Here is a 17,500-nt window from a genome sequence, read left to right as displayed (position 1 = left end):
CACAATTATTGAGTCGGTGTCAAATAATCTTAAAAATTGTTTTCCAAAAAAGACGGTTTAAAATTTTTGAAAACCGGGGAAACCTACCGGGTCAACCCGAGTGGGAGACAACGACCACGGGTAAAAGAAAACGAGCGAAGGGAGAGGACGTAGGTTTAAGGAGGGTTTTAAGTTTGTAAGGCGGCTACGCGTCTCTCCTCCACTCTCTCTTCTCCCAACACACCAACGGGCAACGGCTACGCAGATCCCCCACACTTTTCCATCTTCGAGTAGCTTCAACTGACTCTCACTTTCCTTTCAGTTGTTTGTTCTCCGCTCTTCCCTTCCCGGGAGATTTTTTTGGAGGAAATTCTGCTTTTCCCTTCTTTGCCTTCCTCCGATACTACTTCAGGTAGCCCGAGCCTAATCTCCAGACAATCAAATCCATACTACTCTAACATGTGGAGAAAGTTGGCCAAGCAGGCTTCTTCCGAAAAGATCAGATTTTCTTTCAATTCAAGGAAATTTACTCCAGATTCCAATTTTGCCGAGAAAATAAGACCACTGGAGGCATTCACCGGCCCAAAGTATTGTACCCCGCTTCTGGGTTTTCCCCGAATTGGCGGATTATGTAATCAGAGAGTCGAACTGGATAGACACAGTTTTATTGATTCCAGTAACCGTTTTGGTGTTTCTTTTTCATGTAATGATATGAGGAGGAGATATGGTAGTGTTGCAGAGGCAATTGTTTCGACGGATGAGGGTTATTCAGGGTCTGAAGAGATTCAAGAGTTGATTGAAGAAATGAACAAAGAGGACAACATGGGGTCGCAGCAGTTTAAGGAGCCAAAGAGGATAGTGTCAGGCATCGGGGTATGGAAATACTATGCGTTAAAGAAGAGGCAGATAACGATGGAGACAGAGGCATGGGAAGCGGCGGCCCGGGAGTACCAAGAGCTGCTAACAGATATGTGTGAGCATAAGCTAGCACCGAATTTGCCATATGTGAAGTCCTTGTTTCTTGGATGGTTTGAGCCATTGCGTGATGTAATTGTCACAGAACAGGAGTTGTGCAAAGAAAAGAATACAAGACTCTCTCATGCTCCATATTTTAATAAGTTGCCAGCAGATATGATGGCTGTTATCACCATGCATAAGTTGATGGCATTGCTGATGACTACTTCTGGAGGAAGTGGAAGTATTAGAGTGGTGCAAGCTGCTTGCCAGATAGGTGAATCTCTTGAACACGAGGTGGGTAAAATTTTAGTGCTATTGTTTGCCAGATGATAATATGTGCCTCAAACTTGCATCTTGTGATGAGTTTAGTTGATCTGTAGTTCGTGCTCAGCAAATTTTAGTCAAGCATAGTTCTATTCTTTGTTTTATGTTTGGAATACTAAGCTCCTTCCAGTTCCAAGGTGCTCTGCTTTAAAATTTGTTAAATGGTTTCATTGTAGTTCCATACTTGTCTATTTCCATTATTTGGGATTTGGATAGTTAGTCAGTACTCGACTACTCAGGGATGGCATGGGAAAACTTGAAATGTAATAGATGGGTATTTAACTTCTGTATGGTAAACATGCATTGTCTGTGTTGCTGCATCAAAAATCAATGTGATCATCGTTAAGGATTCATGTTAGATTTTGATAACATGTAATAGGGAATTAGTTTTGCCCTAGGCACCTTTCATTGTCAGCACCCACATATGGTTGCTTAACATTTTAATAAGATGAGGACTATTTGCACCCCTTACTTAACTAAGCACACCCCCATTCTATATAAACCCCAATCAAAAACATAACATTTATGAGTACACCTCTTTTATGTGTTTTCTGAAAAATTACACTCTACACCCTATGCGTAAGCCTCTCAAGCATTTCAACAAACACCTTGCATACAACTCATATTTGTAGTAAATTGGCCCAAATTCTCCAATGCTTCAACCACACAATCATGAACCCAACAACACAATCGCATCCCCAATTCACCATCTGTTGTGTATCTCTTGGCGTTCCTCGGCAGCTCAATCTTTAGCTAGCATCAGCGTACAACAACAAAGGCTTACTACAGCATGAATCCATCTCTCTGCTCTAGCATTAATGTGTGATAATGCCACATACTATCCATATTGCAGGTGCTGCAGCTCCATGAATCTTACAAGCACCCAATGGAGCTGCCCCAAACTGAAGCATCAGGTTCAAAAGGCATTCTACTTATAAACTTGCTTGCCTCCCTCAGTAGCCCTGCCCTACTCAAAAAACCCTAAACCACACACCCATAGTGGCATAGTGTTCCATTACTGGAACAACCGCAAATTCACAGGGAAGGAGGAGGGAAACGAATGAAGGGAAGGAGGATGGAAGAAGGAGGGAAACCAAATCTGGTAGGATCAATTGGGGTGTTATTAGATATAGGTTTTCTTGAGTTTTTGGGGTGTACTTAGTTAATTTTGGGGTGCAAATAGTCCTCTTCTTTAATAAAATGGTGATCGCTGTCTGCCTGAACATACGATGTCGATTAATTTGGTCTTTAAACTGTCCTTTTGTTTTGTCACTATAAACCTTGTGAGATTACTTTTCATCTGTATACTGATGTTGAAATGGGGTATGTTCACTTTGACCACAAATTGTCTTTTTTATGCGAAAATGTGTACATCATATATATATATATATATTTTCAAATGCTAATGTCTTTGAAGTTGGTCGTTCAAATGTCTCTATGTTTTATTCTCAGCACGTGTAAACTGTTGCTAATTTGTCGTTGACTTGTATGTGCAAGAGAAGTCTGCGTCTCTGGGTATAATTTCTTGTGTTTATAAGACGCTGCAAAAGGTCTATACAATTGATTTAATTAGCAAGTATGTTACTTTATTTCTGAACCAGGCAAGAATCCTTTGGTTTTTGGAGAAGACAAAGAAGAAAAAGAACAGTACAGATAAGCATCCTGAAGGTGAACCTGATATTTCAACCGATGTTCAAGAAAAACAAACTAAACAGCAGGATAAACTGAGGAGAAAAGTTACAACACTGATGAAAAAGCAAAAGGTCCATCAAGTAAGGAAAATAGTGAAGGAACAGGATGATTCAAAACCATGGGGTCAGGAAGCTCATGCTAAGGTATGGGATCTCCGCTGATGGAAAATCTAGAAGTCAATCTTCAACCTAAGATTGTTTTTCCTTTTTTTTGGCTGTTTTAGGCTGACATCCGCATTTCCAGGTTGGTTGCCGTCTAATTCAGTTGTTGATGGAAACAGCACACATACAACCTCCAGTAGATCAGATAGGAGATGATCCACCTGATATTTACCCTGCATTTGTGCATACCCTTAAGACTGTCGCCAAAGAAGGACCGTGAGTAATTTTTTGCCTCTATTTACTTCGATCTCACCTTGCCGACCTTTTCTTCTTTCTCATTCTCTGTTACTCTCATTTTTTTTTAATTCATTTTCCAACAGGAATGGTAGCTGCATTAGCAGGAGATACGGTGTTATTGAATGTAACCCACTAGTTCGCAAAGGCCTTGAGAAAACTGTAAGTAAAATGTCATCCTTATAGGATGGTACTATTTATATCACTTTTTAATTAATGTTGGTTTTATTTTAAGGTTAACGGACGTATATACCGCTAATAACACCTTTTCGTTATTTCATTTTTTTCCTTTACTTCTACATGCATGTAAGAACACATTTTAGTGTCGCCGTGTTGGTAGCATGATGATTGATGAATAATTGTTATGGACGTGGGAAGCCAACAAAAAAACTTAATTTCTTTTTTCATTATTAGACTATCAAGAAACTGTCTGGATATTTATTCGATAAGTGGGGGTATTCATGTTGTCATCAAATAGAAGACTAAAAAAGTAGGTTTCTAAGATTTGGCTCATATACCTAAAAACTTCCTTATTTAAGTCCTTAAAACTTTTAAATGATTTTTATCAATTATTTAATTCATTTGGCTAGTTTTGTTGTTCACAATACTTATTTTTGGTTTATTTTGTTGTTCACAATACTTATTTCTGTTGGCTCAATTTTTTCTGTTACTGGACAAGAATCACCAGTTGCAGTGATTTCTTTTAGTTGCATTGTACTTGTTATTGGGCACAAGGAGAATACTGATTTCTGTTGTACAAACAGGCTAGGCACATGATCATTCCTTACATGCCGATGTTGGTGCCTCCCTTAAACTGGACAGGGTATGATTTCAACTCCTTACTATTGAGGATTCATATCCTTCAATCAGGACCTTAGTTCTTTCACTCTGTTGCATGGGTTAGATTTTAACCTGGGTATTTGACCATTTTGAAGAAGTATTTGTATGTATAACTAGTAACAAAGAGCAGCATTTCCTTTTAGTGAACATGCAATATTTGTGCAGGTATGACCGAGGTGCTTACTTTTTTTTGCCTTCGTATTTCATGCGAACCCATGGAGCAAAACAACAACGCGATGCAATTAAAAAGTGTTCAAAGAAGCAGTTGGAGCCTTTTTTTGAGGTTCTAGATCAACAAAATGCTTCTCTATGCTCTTCCCTTTTTTCTTGTTGCTTTTTTTTTCTCTAATTGTTTAACGAGGATGGGGATTCAAATTCCTGCCCTTAGGCAGGTTGGTGAGGAGCTTGACCACTTTAATTAGTGATGCTCCTCCATGCATTTCCCTGTTTAGTATAATATATTTTCTTGTATATTTGAGAAATGTGTTGCTTTGCAATTTTCTTCTGCACCTTGAGGACATCAATTTATCTTGGAATTTTCTTTATATCAGGCTCTTGATACACTTGGAAGTACCAAATGGAGAGTAAATAAAAAGGTGCTTGGAGTAATTGACAGGATATGGGCCAGTGGAGGTTGTCTTGGTGGCTTAGTTGACCGTGAAGATGTGGGTTTGATATAAACAATTGGAATTTTATTTTCTTTCTACTGTGTATTCTTTCTTTTAAAACATAGTTTGCGAAGATTTTCTGTTCCAATTTCCAATTACCACTTTACAACTCTCCATTTCGGCACAGCGACTGTGGTTTAAATTGACGAATATTATTTTGTATTTTTATGACAGGTTCCCCTTCCAGAGGAGCCGGACACTGAAGATGAATCAGAAATTCGCAAATGGAAGTGGAAGGTTAAAAATGTGAAAAAGGAGAACTGCGAGAGGCACTCACAGCGGTGTGACATAGAACTTAAACTTGCGGTAAGAAGCTTACTTGTTGGAAACTGGAAACTGCTTGAAGTTTACATGTGCTGAATCAATCACCATGCTAATCCTGTTAAACTGGGGAGCAGGTGGCTCGAAAAATGAAGGATGAGGAAGGCTTCTACTACCCTCACAACCTTGATTTCAGAGGTCGTGCATACCCCATGCACCCATATTTAAACCATCTTGGCTCTGATTTGTGCCGAGGCATCCTGGAGTTTGCAGAGGGACGCCCTCTTGGGAAGTGTGGCATCCGGTGGCTGAAGATACACTTGGCAAATCTTTATGGTGGTGGTGTGGATAAGTTATCTTATGATTGTCGAACAGCGTTTATTGAGAATCATCTGGATGATATCTTTGACTCAGCAGACAGACCTCTTGAAGGAAGGCGATGGTGGTTGGGAGCTGAGGATCCTTTTCAATGCTTGGCAACATGTATCAATCTCTCAGAAGCATTGAGAAGCCCATCTCCAGAGACTACCATATCGCATATGCCGGTCCACCAGGTACATTTTCTTGCGATGGTCCTGGGGTTCATTGTAAGGGATTATCTTAGCTTAAGTAACGAATCACAAGCATGACTTTTAGCAGAAAGGAACTCCGACCTTATTCTATTAAACATTTGGGATTTGAATTTTCAGTTTTTTCGGGGAACTTTCAGTATGAATCGAGCAAACAGATCAAGCAGTGTGGAGTTGGATCTAAGAGACTTTTGCCTTCATAAACTTGTTTACTTAAGTTGGAATTGTACTGCTAAAGAAAAAGAGTTTACTTCCAAGTTGCTGTATGTGTGTTTGTAATAAGAACAAAGGAGAGGTTGGAGCCTTGGATGTGCAGATTGCATGTGTTTGATATATCATGAACTAGTGGTGTATTCTCATCGACTTTTTCTTGCCGGTTTTAGAAGTTTACTGGAGACATGTTATCCAGTTATATGTAAAACAATACATCATATGGAAACTCTGTTGAATCTCATGCATTTTTCTTTCTGTTCTTTCTTTTCTTAGGATGGTTCTTGCAATGGATTGCAACACTATGCGGCGCTTGGAAGGGACAAGGTAATGGACCTGCCTTTTGTTGTCTACTAAAGAAAGGTTTCATAAGCTAACATCTAGATAAATCTGTCTTATATGATTGGAAAACCTGCAGTGAGCTGATTATAACGTTAACAGATTTGCTGCAGGTGTCCAATTGCAGTATGAGGATTATTGAGATTTGAGTGTATCTATAATTAAGGCTATCTAACTTTTCAGTATAATGAGAACCATAATATTTGTTGAAAGAGTGTCGAACTGATTACATTGATGCATAGATTTTTGACTAATTAATTAAACTACTTTATTTCTTTTGTTAGTTGGGAGCATCAGCAGTAAATCTAGTTGCAGGAGATAAACCTGCTGATGTTTACTCGAATATTGCTGCTAGGTAAGTGCTTCTCTCTCTCTCTCACTCTGTGTGTGTATCCACAGTGATATGAGGTATGTGAAGGTTGGCATAGGTAAACAACTCCCGTGCACAAAGCTCTCATAGTGGGCGGGGTTGGAGACATGCAGAATTTGCATATCCCTTATCCCCATATATATCCCCGTGACCTTTAGGTTGTGTACCCTGACAACTCTACCATTGGGCCACATGTTTCGCCTCTATGTGAAGGTTGGCATACAAAAATGTTTTTGGTAAAGAAATAAGGCTAAGGGGCATATATTTCATATGGCATGCCAGAGCATGAAGAACATACAAGTTGCAAAAGAGATTTATATCCATACAGTGTCATGAACAAGGCTCATACCCATATCAAACGTTGGCCATGTGGCAGTGAGAAGTAATTATTCTGAAGTGAGAGTGATTTGGCTATTGTAAGAATGGTTCTAAAATTGGCTTAGATCTATCAGTAAGCAAGTTTGCTCAACTTACTCCTACATTTTATTTAAACAATTTGTGCTATACGAATATTTTTTTTAGAGTTGTAGGGATGCAACCTAGAGGTCAGGTTCAATTCCTGTTTTAACAGTCTCACTACATATTATGTGGGGTAAGGTCTACGTATATCCTACCTATCCCCAACCTCACTACGGGAGCTATTTACCTTACCAACATTTTTTGCTTAGGTTATGATCAGATGTTTTGTTGCCACAATTATATGGAGGCAACATCTTTGCTTATTCATCTAATCAAAAATTTTTTATGTAGAGTTCTTCATATAATGCAGAGAGATGCAGAGAAAGACCCTGAAACTAATCCCAATGTGTTGCATGCAAAACTTCTAATCAATCAGGTTTTAACTGATTCTCATGCTTTTAGCTGTTGTATATCCAAGATTGTGAACCATTCTTCTTTCTTTGATGATATGACCACAAATTATGCTGTACATCCAGCATAAAAGAAAACAGTTCTTGTTGGGTGGGGTGGAGATGAGATGTGTGTCGAGGGGGGGGGGAGATTTTACAAATTGGGGGCACATATCGGTTGATAAAGTTCTTTTTGATCTTGCATTTGGATGGCACTTAATACTATATAATTTATACTTGCCTTCCCTATCTCCAAAATTATCAGGTGGATCGGAAATTGGTCAAGCAAACAGTTATGACATCAGTATATGGTGTGACTTACATTGGCGCTCGTGACCAAATCAAGCGAAGGTTAAAAGAACGCTCTGCAATTGCAGATGATTCACAGCTGTTTGCTGCATCCTGCTATGCAGCAAAAGTAAGCAAGTTAAATGGGCTGTATTTACTTCTGTTTTGCTTCATAAACATTTATTTACTCATTTCCCTTCACAAGCAGACTACCCTGACTGCCTTAGAAGAGATGTTTGAAGCTGCAAGAAGTATTATGAGCTGGCTCGGTGAATGTGCAAAGGTATGGTGCTCGTGATACCGCTTGGACCGATATCTGTTCATTATCTTTGTGAAATATCTGGATGACTGGACCATGCTAAGTGATGATATTCGTGAAAATTATATTTATTCCAGATTGAAAGTGGTCGGCAATTTTTCTTTTGTGAATATATACGATTAATGACTATCCTTATCACCTGTCACAGGGTTTCTTTGCCAATGACATAACGTGCAACAACAGTGTTGGTCTAATTTCTGAAAATTAGAGAAAATATTGTTGTCATATTTTTTAACCATCTAAAAGTTGTTGAGTTGCCTTCTCTCTTTTTCTTTTATGAGAGCTTAAACTAATTTTTGTAAATGAACGATTTTCTGTAAATAAATTCACTGCTTTACTGCCCTGAAAATTTGTTGGTGTTGAAAATTACTGATTTCATTTTCTCGCCTTTTCTTTCTAAGCTTGTAAAGCTAATCGCTGTGGTTTAGAAAGTCTTACACTAGCCTATATTTGGTTCATTTAGTAGCAATTGTAATGTTGGATCGGGAAAAAGGGAACTGTTTTATGGTTTTTCTTTGGGCTTTTAGCATGCTTTGTCTTTAATGTGCTGTCCATGAAAGTATCCTGAACTACCCTATCCCCCCTTGGGTTATATATATGGGGGATGCCAATTGCAATGTTTGACAACGGGTTTTCTTTCATGCCAGAAGCTTGTGTTAAGTCTTAATTGTGACTGGCTGTGTGGTGCTATAGGTATATTCATAATAAGTTTTCTGAGTAGGTATTACCAAATGGCACGTGAAAACAACTCTCGTGCACAATGCTCTTGTGGTGGGCGGGGTCGCGGACAAGCATGATGTACGCTGACCTTTCTCCCACATAATATGTGGAGAGGCCGTTTCCAAGAATTGAACTTGTGACCTGTAGGTAGCACCACTACAACTCTACCACCGAACCAAACCCAAAAAGGAAAAAAATATATTAAAATTCCAAAAACAAAGAGTTAAAACTCAAAAACCCAAATAGCTTGATTGGTTTTATGAGCTGCATTTTTGGAAGAATGAAATTCTCAGCTATATTCAAGCAAGGAATCACCCTTGCCTAATTAAAGCCAAACTACACCGAACCAGATGGCACATGTCCCTAATAAAATGTTAGCAACTCTCAACTGCATATATTATATTAAGTCTTTGAAATGCTAACAGCTCTTTAGCACCACTGGAAAAGTATTCTATGGTCTTCTATTATGGTTAGTGACAGCCAAATCTGAATACATATAGGTAATCGCTTCTGAGAATCAGCCTGTGCGGTGGACCACTCCTCTCGGGCTTCCAGTTGTCCAACCCTATCGCCAATTAGGAAGGCACCTGGTAATGTTCTTAATTTCAAGTCTCAAAAATTGTAAAATACCATTGATAGTCTAACAGTCTTTGTTGATCTGGTTGCAGGTTAAAACTTCCCTTCAGATATTGGCTCTACGGCGAGAAACTGACAAGGTATTTGTCCTCAACCCCAACTTGCCCCCCTCCAAGTAGGTTTTGCCCCATTTATATTTGTTCCTCAAGATCTTAAGTCGCTACCTCAGTTAATGTATAAAACACCAGAAGCAATATTGATTTTCATATTGTATTTTTCATCTCTATAATCACATTTTCCTGCTCGTTTGAAATCGATAAAAAAAGTATTGAAAACCCTTGAATTAGCTCTCTACTGGAATGGATTATCATCTGAATATCAGTTAGTGACTTGTTTTAATTTTCTGGTCTCATTGTTTCCTAGTCTGTACTCTATTTTCCCTCGTTAAAGTTAATTTCAGAGTTGTGCGCTATATATTTTTTCTTATTATTGCCTGACTGGCTTAGGTCATGGTTAAGCGACAAAGGACAGCTTTTCCCCCAAATTTTGTCCACTCCCTTGATGGTTCTCACATGATGATGACCGCTATAGCCTGCAAAAAGGCAGGATTAAAATTTGCAGGTCTGTTGTTATTTTTCTCGTGAAGCATGTGAGGGCTGGTGTGTGTGCAGGCATAGATGATTTGGATATATGACAATTTCATGTTGATGTTTTAATTACAGGGGTGCATGACTCGTACTGGACTCATGCATGCGATGTTGACGAAATGAACAGGATACTCAGGGAAAAGTTTGTTGAACTCTACGATTCGCCGATACTGGAGAATGTATAGTATCTTCTATAGAATTCTTTATGCTTAGATATGAGAACTGCGACTAGGGTCATTTCTATTGCCATGTCATGTCTTTCTACTAGTTTTTATTACCTACGAAGAGAACTTTTAGAGCTTCAAATTGTTAGTTGCTCATGTCCAAAAACTGAGCTCCCCTAGCTCAGTAGCTCCTGCTAGAATTTGTTCTCTTGGAGGAATCCTGCTAGAATTTCATCTGTTGTTACATGAGAAACAATAGAAAGAATACATGGTATTGGATTAGGATCTTTATGCATATATTCTGATGTCCCATGTTTCATTGGATTTTATTGCCTGGGGATTTCAGATGCCTCGGGAGGTGTATACCTCTTAACATCCCTCAACAGTCTGAGGAGATGACTCTAGTACTTTAGACAACATGATGATGACATAGTAAATAAATCAATTGAATTAAAACTAGATTCAAAAACTAATTCTTAAGTATAGATTTAGTCTTCTGCTAATATTATGTTTAGGATTGTAAATTCAGCATTGTGACTGCTGACCCTTGGATCTCTGCATCAGTTGTTTTTTAAGGAACATAACATTATTGTTCATCGTGAGAGAACCTTGTTACGGATCTTCTCTTCTTTCATTCCATATTATCTTGAATGATTTGGTTCTACAATAATCTGCTCATATTTTTAATGTGTGCTTGCAGTTGTTGGAGAGTTTCCAGACATCTTTCCCTAAGCTAAAGTTTCCACCCTTGCCGGAGCGAGGAGACTTCGATCTCAGAGAAGTCTTAAAATCCACTTATTTCTTCAATTAGTCTGAGTCAGATACATGGAAGTTTCGTTTTCAACTCATGCGACCGTTTATCCATCGCTTAGGCACAGGACGGGGGCTATATTCTTTCAACCATTAGCACAAACTTGAGCGGGGTGAGGGTACCCTATGTATGACCAAGGACAAGAAACTCAGAGGTCTCCCTATTTGCCAGTCAATGTTCTAGCCAGCGCTTGTAAATATATCCTGTTAGATGTGTTCAACCGTTAACAGAACAGGTTGGTCATATGCCTACCCTGTACTTGATTGGCTTTAGCTTTTCTTCTAGGTTCTGTTAAGGATATGGAGAAATAAGATGATCTATCACCGGCCCTTGCTAAGACTAGTTTCATAGGTTATCAAGGGCAAGTTTTATTGTTATAAGCTTGGTATGTTATATAAGGAAGGTAGATGAAGCCTCAGAACTGCAGGGATGACTGATTTATTTACAGTTATTCACGCTGGCAGAGGATGTATGCTTCAGCTACAGTCAACAGTTCCTGTATTTCTCAAAGAGATGGTGAGGAGCTGATCTCCATTGGTTTTTGAAACTGTTACCGGGTCGCCGGAAAGTTTAACAAGATCATTTGAATGTGTTCTTTTGGCACAATATTTGTACCCATAATGTCACTGCTTATACCATTTTTTTGGCAGATTAACAGAGCAACTAAGGAATACCGCAGCGAAAAATAATACATACTGAATTTTTGTAGCGTTTTTATGCTCTTGCTTTAAATATGTTGTTTGGAATTTCTACTTGATGCAATATAAACTCTCCCAAGTGAATGTACTGAACTCTTCACATATTTTCCTACACTATCTATTTTTGAGCAAATTGATGAATGAAAAACAGGTTAGAACTTAGAATAAGGAACACCAAGCTTTCAAGGATTACTGTTCATAGAAAGTGATACTTAAGTGTAATTGAAACAACTTCAAGTCAGAAGACAAAAAAGTAAATTAATTAATTAAATTTTAAAAAATGTAAAGAAAAAGCTTCAAAATCAGAAGGGGAAGTTGTCTTTCCCAAATAGGAAGTGTAGCACCTGGCTCGAGTTGGACGGGGTCACAAGCCTCTGCAAGTTTGGCGGCGAGTGGTGATGGGGCTAAGTATCTTGTCCCAAATCGCCTAGAAGAAGATGTGAAATACAAAATATAATAGTTTAAATTTTTAAACTAGTAACAATCATTTTTTTTGGGTTTAAACTCATATGGGTTGGTGCTGGATGTAGGAAGACAGAGACAAAGCTGTGCAGCCCAGTATAGACAGGCTCAAAGCAGACAAAATGCTACTCGCCTGGATGGGCGGACTCAAGAAGCATTGTGAATAAACTGGAACAAGAATTGACCAAACAACATAAAATGGAGATATGATGAACAAAGTCAAAGTTGGCGGCCATTGGACGATGGATACAAAAAAATTGCAGTCGCTTGTTGTCTCTATCTGCTTACTCCCTCGACATCTTACATAACAATAAAAAATGTTCTGTCTTGCCGGCCATTGCACCTAAACTCGCCAACTGTTCTCTCTGTTAATAACATATATAAACATCCTTTTCAACTTCAAAACTACGACTGATTAATAACTCCCTCCAAAGAAGGTCAACTGATTAAAACATCCTCTCAGGCTCATTCTGCTACAAGCATCATTCATTGGGTCCATTCTCTGGTGTAGAAGAAAATGGGTTCTTTCTCCATGGAGGATTTTGTTGGAAATGGAGCTCTAAGAGAACTGCTACCGAAGCTATTAGAAGAAGGCTGGGACGATGTTCCAACCTTGAAGGTTATGAACTCAGAAGATATGGATGCAATCAATATGACAACACAACAAAAGGTTGGTTCCCCAAAAAAAGTTTTTTGTTTTCCAGCTTCCTTTGCTAAGCATGTAATCAGATAAATTTCTTCCACGTTCTGTGCATTAATATTGAACATGCACTGTCTTGATCTTTAACCACAGAATACTAATCAAAACACAAACTTGATTTTCTCAATATGGAGAAGATTTTTGTTAGAATATGATATAAATGATGTATAAGGATTTGGACTTTGCTTAAAAATCATTCGGGTTTGATTATGTCAAATCGATGTGAGACTTAAGTCTTAATACTCCCCTGCACTTGTGGATTGTGTTATGCCAAACCCAATAAAGAGTAGAGGTCACGTCGAACTGAATTGGTTGCTTTGTTGTGCAAGTGTTGGGCCGTCAGGATTGTCCAACCCACACATGAGGGGAGTGTTAGAATATGGTATAAATAATGTGAAATGCCCCAAACCAACAAGTTAGCTTATTGGGTTGAATAACAAAGTAACCAGACTCCTCTGACTTTGTTTAAATGTAGATTGCAATGGAGATTAGGTCATACCTGCATGATCGCGCTCTGATCCAATATGGCGATAAGCTGGAAGCCTCGGGGAAATGTGTTCCAGAGCTGCTTAACTTAAGCACCAAGGACCTGTCATCCCAGTTCGGTATGAAGAGAGGCCATATTGCTCGTTTCATCGACAGAATTGGTGAATGTGAAGATCCTTCACCTGCAAGTAAATTAACCAGCACCCCATCTGCAAATAACAGCATATCTAGGAGTTTTATGTCTGCCAACTCTAGACAGATGCGAACAACAACAAATCTTCCATCAAGAAGTGATAGTATGAATAATGATAAGACAATTGAGAGTTCATTGGCTTCTTTTAAGATTAAAGATGGATACATCTTCAAAGGCATCGTTGCTGCAGCGCCAGCTGAGCCACGAGCATGTGGCTGTGTACAACCTCCTCCAGTAATTGACAAAGTTTCTCCCTACGCTGATATTGAAAACATTTCCATTCAGAAGCTAACTCCCACGTATAAGATTGGGTTGGAACGTCTGGTGAAAAACAAGACACCTCCAATGAAAGCGTCAGAACTGTGGCGAGATCAGCCAGCCGTGCTTGTCTGCATCAGACGTCCTGGGTAAATATTGAAACTATGCATCTGCATTCTGCACATGGCATGTTGATTTTGTTACTCTACTTCTGCTGCAAAGAATATATAAAGTATTCTAATATAGCTCATAGATAAAACCTAAATGTCTAGCAATCTCAAAGAATGCTGATAACTCTATCTTCAAGAATAGTTCATTTTGAATGTTTGAATTGATGCATTGGTCCTCACGTATTCTTAAATTGAGACAGGTGCATCATGTGCAGAGCCGAAGCTCACCAGTTGTATGCGAAAAAGCCCATATTTGAAGCACTGGGAGTTCAACTATTTGCAGTTCTTCACGAGCATATAGAGTCTGAGGTACTCAGATGAACTTCAGCTTCCCATTAGTTCAACTAATATTTCTCTCACTTCTGGGCCTCTACCCAAATGAGTTTCGGCTCAGTCTTACTTGTCCCCAGTGTGGTGCAGGATACCCTGGAGATCCGAGGTTTACACCCACTCAGTTGTTTGAAGGGCATGTTGGACTGGGTGGTTCCTCGGTTATCAAAAAAAAAACTAATACTTCTTTGTCTAACATGCTAAAGTGACATTGCAGGTGAAAGATTTCTGGCCCCGTTATTGGGGAGGTGCTGTGCTCTTTGATAGGGGTATGGAATTCTTCAAAGCTCTTGGGGGTGGGAAATTGCTAAAGGACAAGTTCCTATCAGGATTCGTTTTCAACCCACGAGCAATTGCGAATTACAAGCGTGCAAAAGCTTTGGGAATCGATCAAAACTTCAAAGGAGAAGGTGAAATAAAGGGTGGACTTTTTATAGTTGGCAGAGGAAAGAGTGGCGTTGCTTACCAGTTCATTGAAAGGAATTTTGGTGATTGGGCTCCACTAGCTGAAGTAATAGAAATCTGTACTCAACTGCAGGTACTTCTTATAAGCTTCTCCTGTCCTTAACTGAGTATGTTCTTCAGCAATCATCTTACCCTAACTACCTTCTCTACATCCTGACACAGAGCAAGCTGCCAAGTATAGGGGAGTAATCCATCAAATCTTCAGAGGAACACAATGAAAATTTTCATCCATGAGTTTCATATTCACTTGAAGATATTTTATTTGCGATCAGAATGTAAGGAATAACTTCTATGGTTTTGTTGTTACAGCATGGCTTGTTAAATAAATAAATAAATATATATATATATTTGTGTATAAAATGGTCTATAGCAAACATAACAGAATTCTCAGGAGGAAAAGAAACTTGATGAAAATCAAGGAAATTGATCAGTGTGCTTTATGTCTGTTGTAATGTGAACAACAGCTAAAACAATTATTGATTCAATGTAAATTTTGGACAGGAATACGTAAGAAAGATATGCAATTTTTATCAGATTCACAAATAGCTACTCAATGATCAACCGAATGAAGATAATTATGACAGAAATACTTAACTTCAACAATCATAAAGAAAATTTCATCAGCAAACAAGACTGTCGGACACTCTGAATCAAGCTTGAAGAATGTGTTACAAACTTCTATCTAATGTCTTGCAGATCTGGTTGAGAAAGGGGGAAGTAAACTCATAAGCTTCACTTGACAAAATAGAGCCAAAAAAAACCATGTTGCATTGAGAACTACAAAGAATGTAATAATCCCATAAGACCAAAAATAACAAGGAACTCCATGAAAATAAAGAAAACAGAATTCTCAGGAGGAAAAGAAACTTGATGGAAATCAACGAAATTGATCAGTGTGCATCATGTATGTTGTAATGCGAGCAGCAGCTAAAACAATTACTGATTCAAAGTAAGGTAAATTTTGGACAAGAATACTAACTACTAAGAATAAATATCACCCAAAGGCGATCGCAAGCTTCTCACTATGGTGGTTAAGCATCTTTATCTTCTCTGACTCTCCAACATCATGAAGAACGGAACTCATGTCTGGCACATAGCCTCCTCTAGCATTTTGAGGTTTAGTTTTTCAAGCTCAGCACATATCAGATCTGAAAACGGACTTAAGCTATTGTCTGCTAAGATATTGTGTACTCTACTCTTATATTTGATCCAACTGAAACCAGGTTCCTTTCTCACTCTTTTATCCCTCATTGTTCTGCTCATCCGGGCTACGTAACATGACCCCACTCTCCTTTCGCAGCACTGATGCCTGAGGGTAAGATATAGCATCCAGAGTTATAGGGTTCTAATTCTATGAGAGACTCAGCTGCCCATTTCCCAATTCACATGTTAACGTAAACTCTGCATGAGCTCAGCAAGGTGACCCAACCAATCGCATCGAGATGGAAAAGCACCTTGTTAATAAAAGTTTTTGCTTCTTCTAACCTTCCAGCCCAACTGAGAAGGTCAATCATGCAAGTGTAGTGATCAAGAATAGGCCATAACCCACCAGCATTGCAGATTGCAGTCCAGGACACAACATTTTTGTCTGTCATTTTCCTTGAAAACTGCTTCAGCATTTCTCATGCTTCTACATTTACGATACTTGTCAACAAGGGCACTACCGATGAAAACATTGTCCTTATGATCAGTCCTAAATATAAATGCATGAATTTGCTTCCCTGATTCCAAGGCCACAAGTCCCCCATAGCCAGCCCTTCCATCCTCATCTCTCTGAATAAATCAATAGCTTCTGCCTCCAAACCATTATTTTTAAGTCTTGTAATCATTGTTATCCATGATCTTTTTCATTAATGCAACTAAACAACCTCACTGTATCTTCAGCTATCCCAAACCGAAAAAGCCCATCAATCATTGTATTACATACATGAGCAGATTCTTCTCTGAATCTCATCAAAAACTTTCTATGCAACAGACAATAATCCTGCTTTGGAATACATGTTTACCAAATGACAACCCACAAACAAATATGCCCCAACATGTCACAATTCCATTCCTCAACATCAGATTATAAGTCAACCACACTAACAAATGAACCACTCAACCACGACTTGTATATCCAGAAATTAGTGAGCTTCAAGAAACCCCATCTTGATTTGAAATGCGGTCGAAGAGATCCTGCATTTCTGAGGGCCGGCCATATTTCGAATATGAGGAGAGGATTGTGTTCTTAGAGAACGGATTTGGTCGGGGAGTTTCGTCGAACATGTAGCGTGCATAGTTTAGGTTGCCTAGTTCACTGTAGCAATTCATAAGATCGTTGAAGAGAAATGTTTCTGGGTTGTTTGTGGACTTTATTACAGGATGGAGTTTTTTCAATTGGATTTGGTTCCGGGGTTCAAAGCTGAGTTTGAATAAGGATCAGTAGCAGTTAAAGAAGTCGAAGACATTGCGTTGCATCTGCGCGGGAAGCAACAAATACGTTATAGAAGTACCTTCACTGAATTGGACTTGTGAGTCGGGTCTCACTTTTTTTTAAACCTAAAAACCATACAACTAGCATGTTTTAGACATTTGAATGAACGTAAATCTCAAGTCACCATAACAACATTTGAGTGAGTAAAAACTCGAACGACCAGAAAAGTTCACACCATGCTAACGACAGATAAAAACTCCCATCTTCGGACATGACAGGTTGCTCTTTCTATTGGCACGGTCCACAGGATTAGAAGTAGAAACCCTAGTCCAGCAAGAAAGTCAC

General features: G+C 38.8%; 2 protein-coding genes and 1 pseudogene across 3 annotated transcripts; 2 read left to right on the top strand and 1 right to left on the bottom strand.

Moving 5' to 3' along the window:
* The first annotated feature begins 158 nt into the window (after window positions 1–158).
* LOC119991281 (DNA-directed RNA polymerase 1B, mitochondrial-like) lies at window positions 159–11,759 on the top strand. The gene is made up of 19 exons (XM_038837603.1): window positions 159–1,230; window positions 2,862–3,095; window positions 3,196–3,329; window positions 3,434–3,509; window positions 4,112–4,170; window positions 4,353–4,470; window positions 4,739–4,852; window positions 5,030–5,161; window positions 5,254–5,670; window positions 6,172–6,222; window positions 6,519–6,589; window positions 7,355–7,439; window positions 7,718–7,870; window positions 7,949–8,023; window positions 9,280–9,369; window positions 9,448–9,495; window positions 9,862–9,976; window positions 10,078–10,181; window positions 10,867–11,759. Exons 1-19 carry the CDS (start codon window positions 439–441, stop codon window positions 10,975–10,977), a joined length of 2,979 nt encoding a protein of 992 aa, XP_038693531.1. The 5' UTR covers window positions 159–438; the 3' UTR covers window positions 10,978–11,759.
* Window positions 11,760–12,432: 673 nt separating this feature from the next.
* On the top strand, window positions 12,433–15,099 carry LOC119991303. Of its 2 annotated transcripts, none has more exons than XM_038837641.1 (5): window positions 12,433–12,807; window positions 13,313–13,923; window positions 14,160–14,253; window positions 14,492–14,812; window positions 14,902–15,099. In XM_038837641.1, exons 1-5 carry the CDS (start codon window positions 12,655–12,657, stop codon window positions 14,926–14,928), a joined length of 1,206 nt encoding a protein of 401 aa, XP_038693569.1. In that variant the 5' UTR covers window positions 12,433–12,654; the 3' UTR covers window positions 14,929–15,099. The 2 variants fall into 2 exon arrangements, with proteins under 2 accessions (XP_038693569.1, XP_038693568.1); XM_038837640.1 differs by having other exon boundaries at window positions 12,439–12,807; window positions 14,145–14,253.
* Window positions 15,100–15,662: 563 nt separating this feature from the next.
* LOC119991578 lies at window positions 15,663–17,157 on the bottom strand (annotated as a pseudogene).
* Window positions 17,158–17,500: the final 343 nt, after the last annotated feature.

This window comes from Tripterygium wilfordii, chromosome 22, assembly GCF_013401445.1.
Source record: "Tripterygium wilfordii isolate XIE 37 chromosome 22, ASM1340144v1, whole genome shotgun sequence".
Lineage (NCBI taxonomy): Eukaryota > Viridiplantae > Streptophyta > Magnoliopsida > Celastrales > Celastraceae > Tripterygium > Tripterygium wilfordii.
This window is presented reverse-complemented; position numbering and strand designations above follow the sequence as displayed.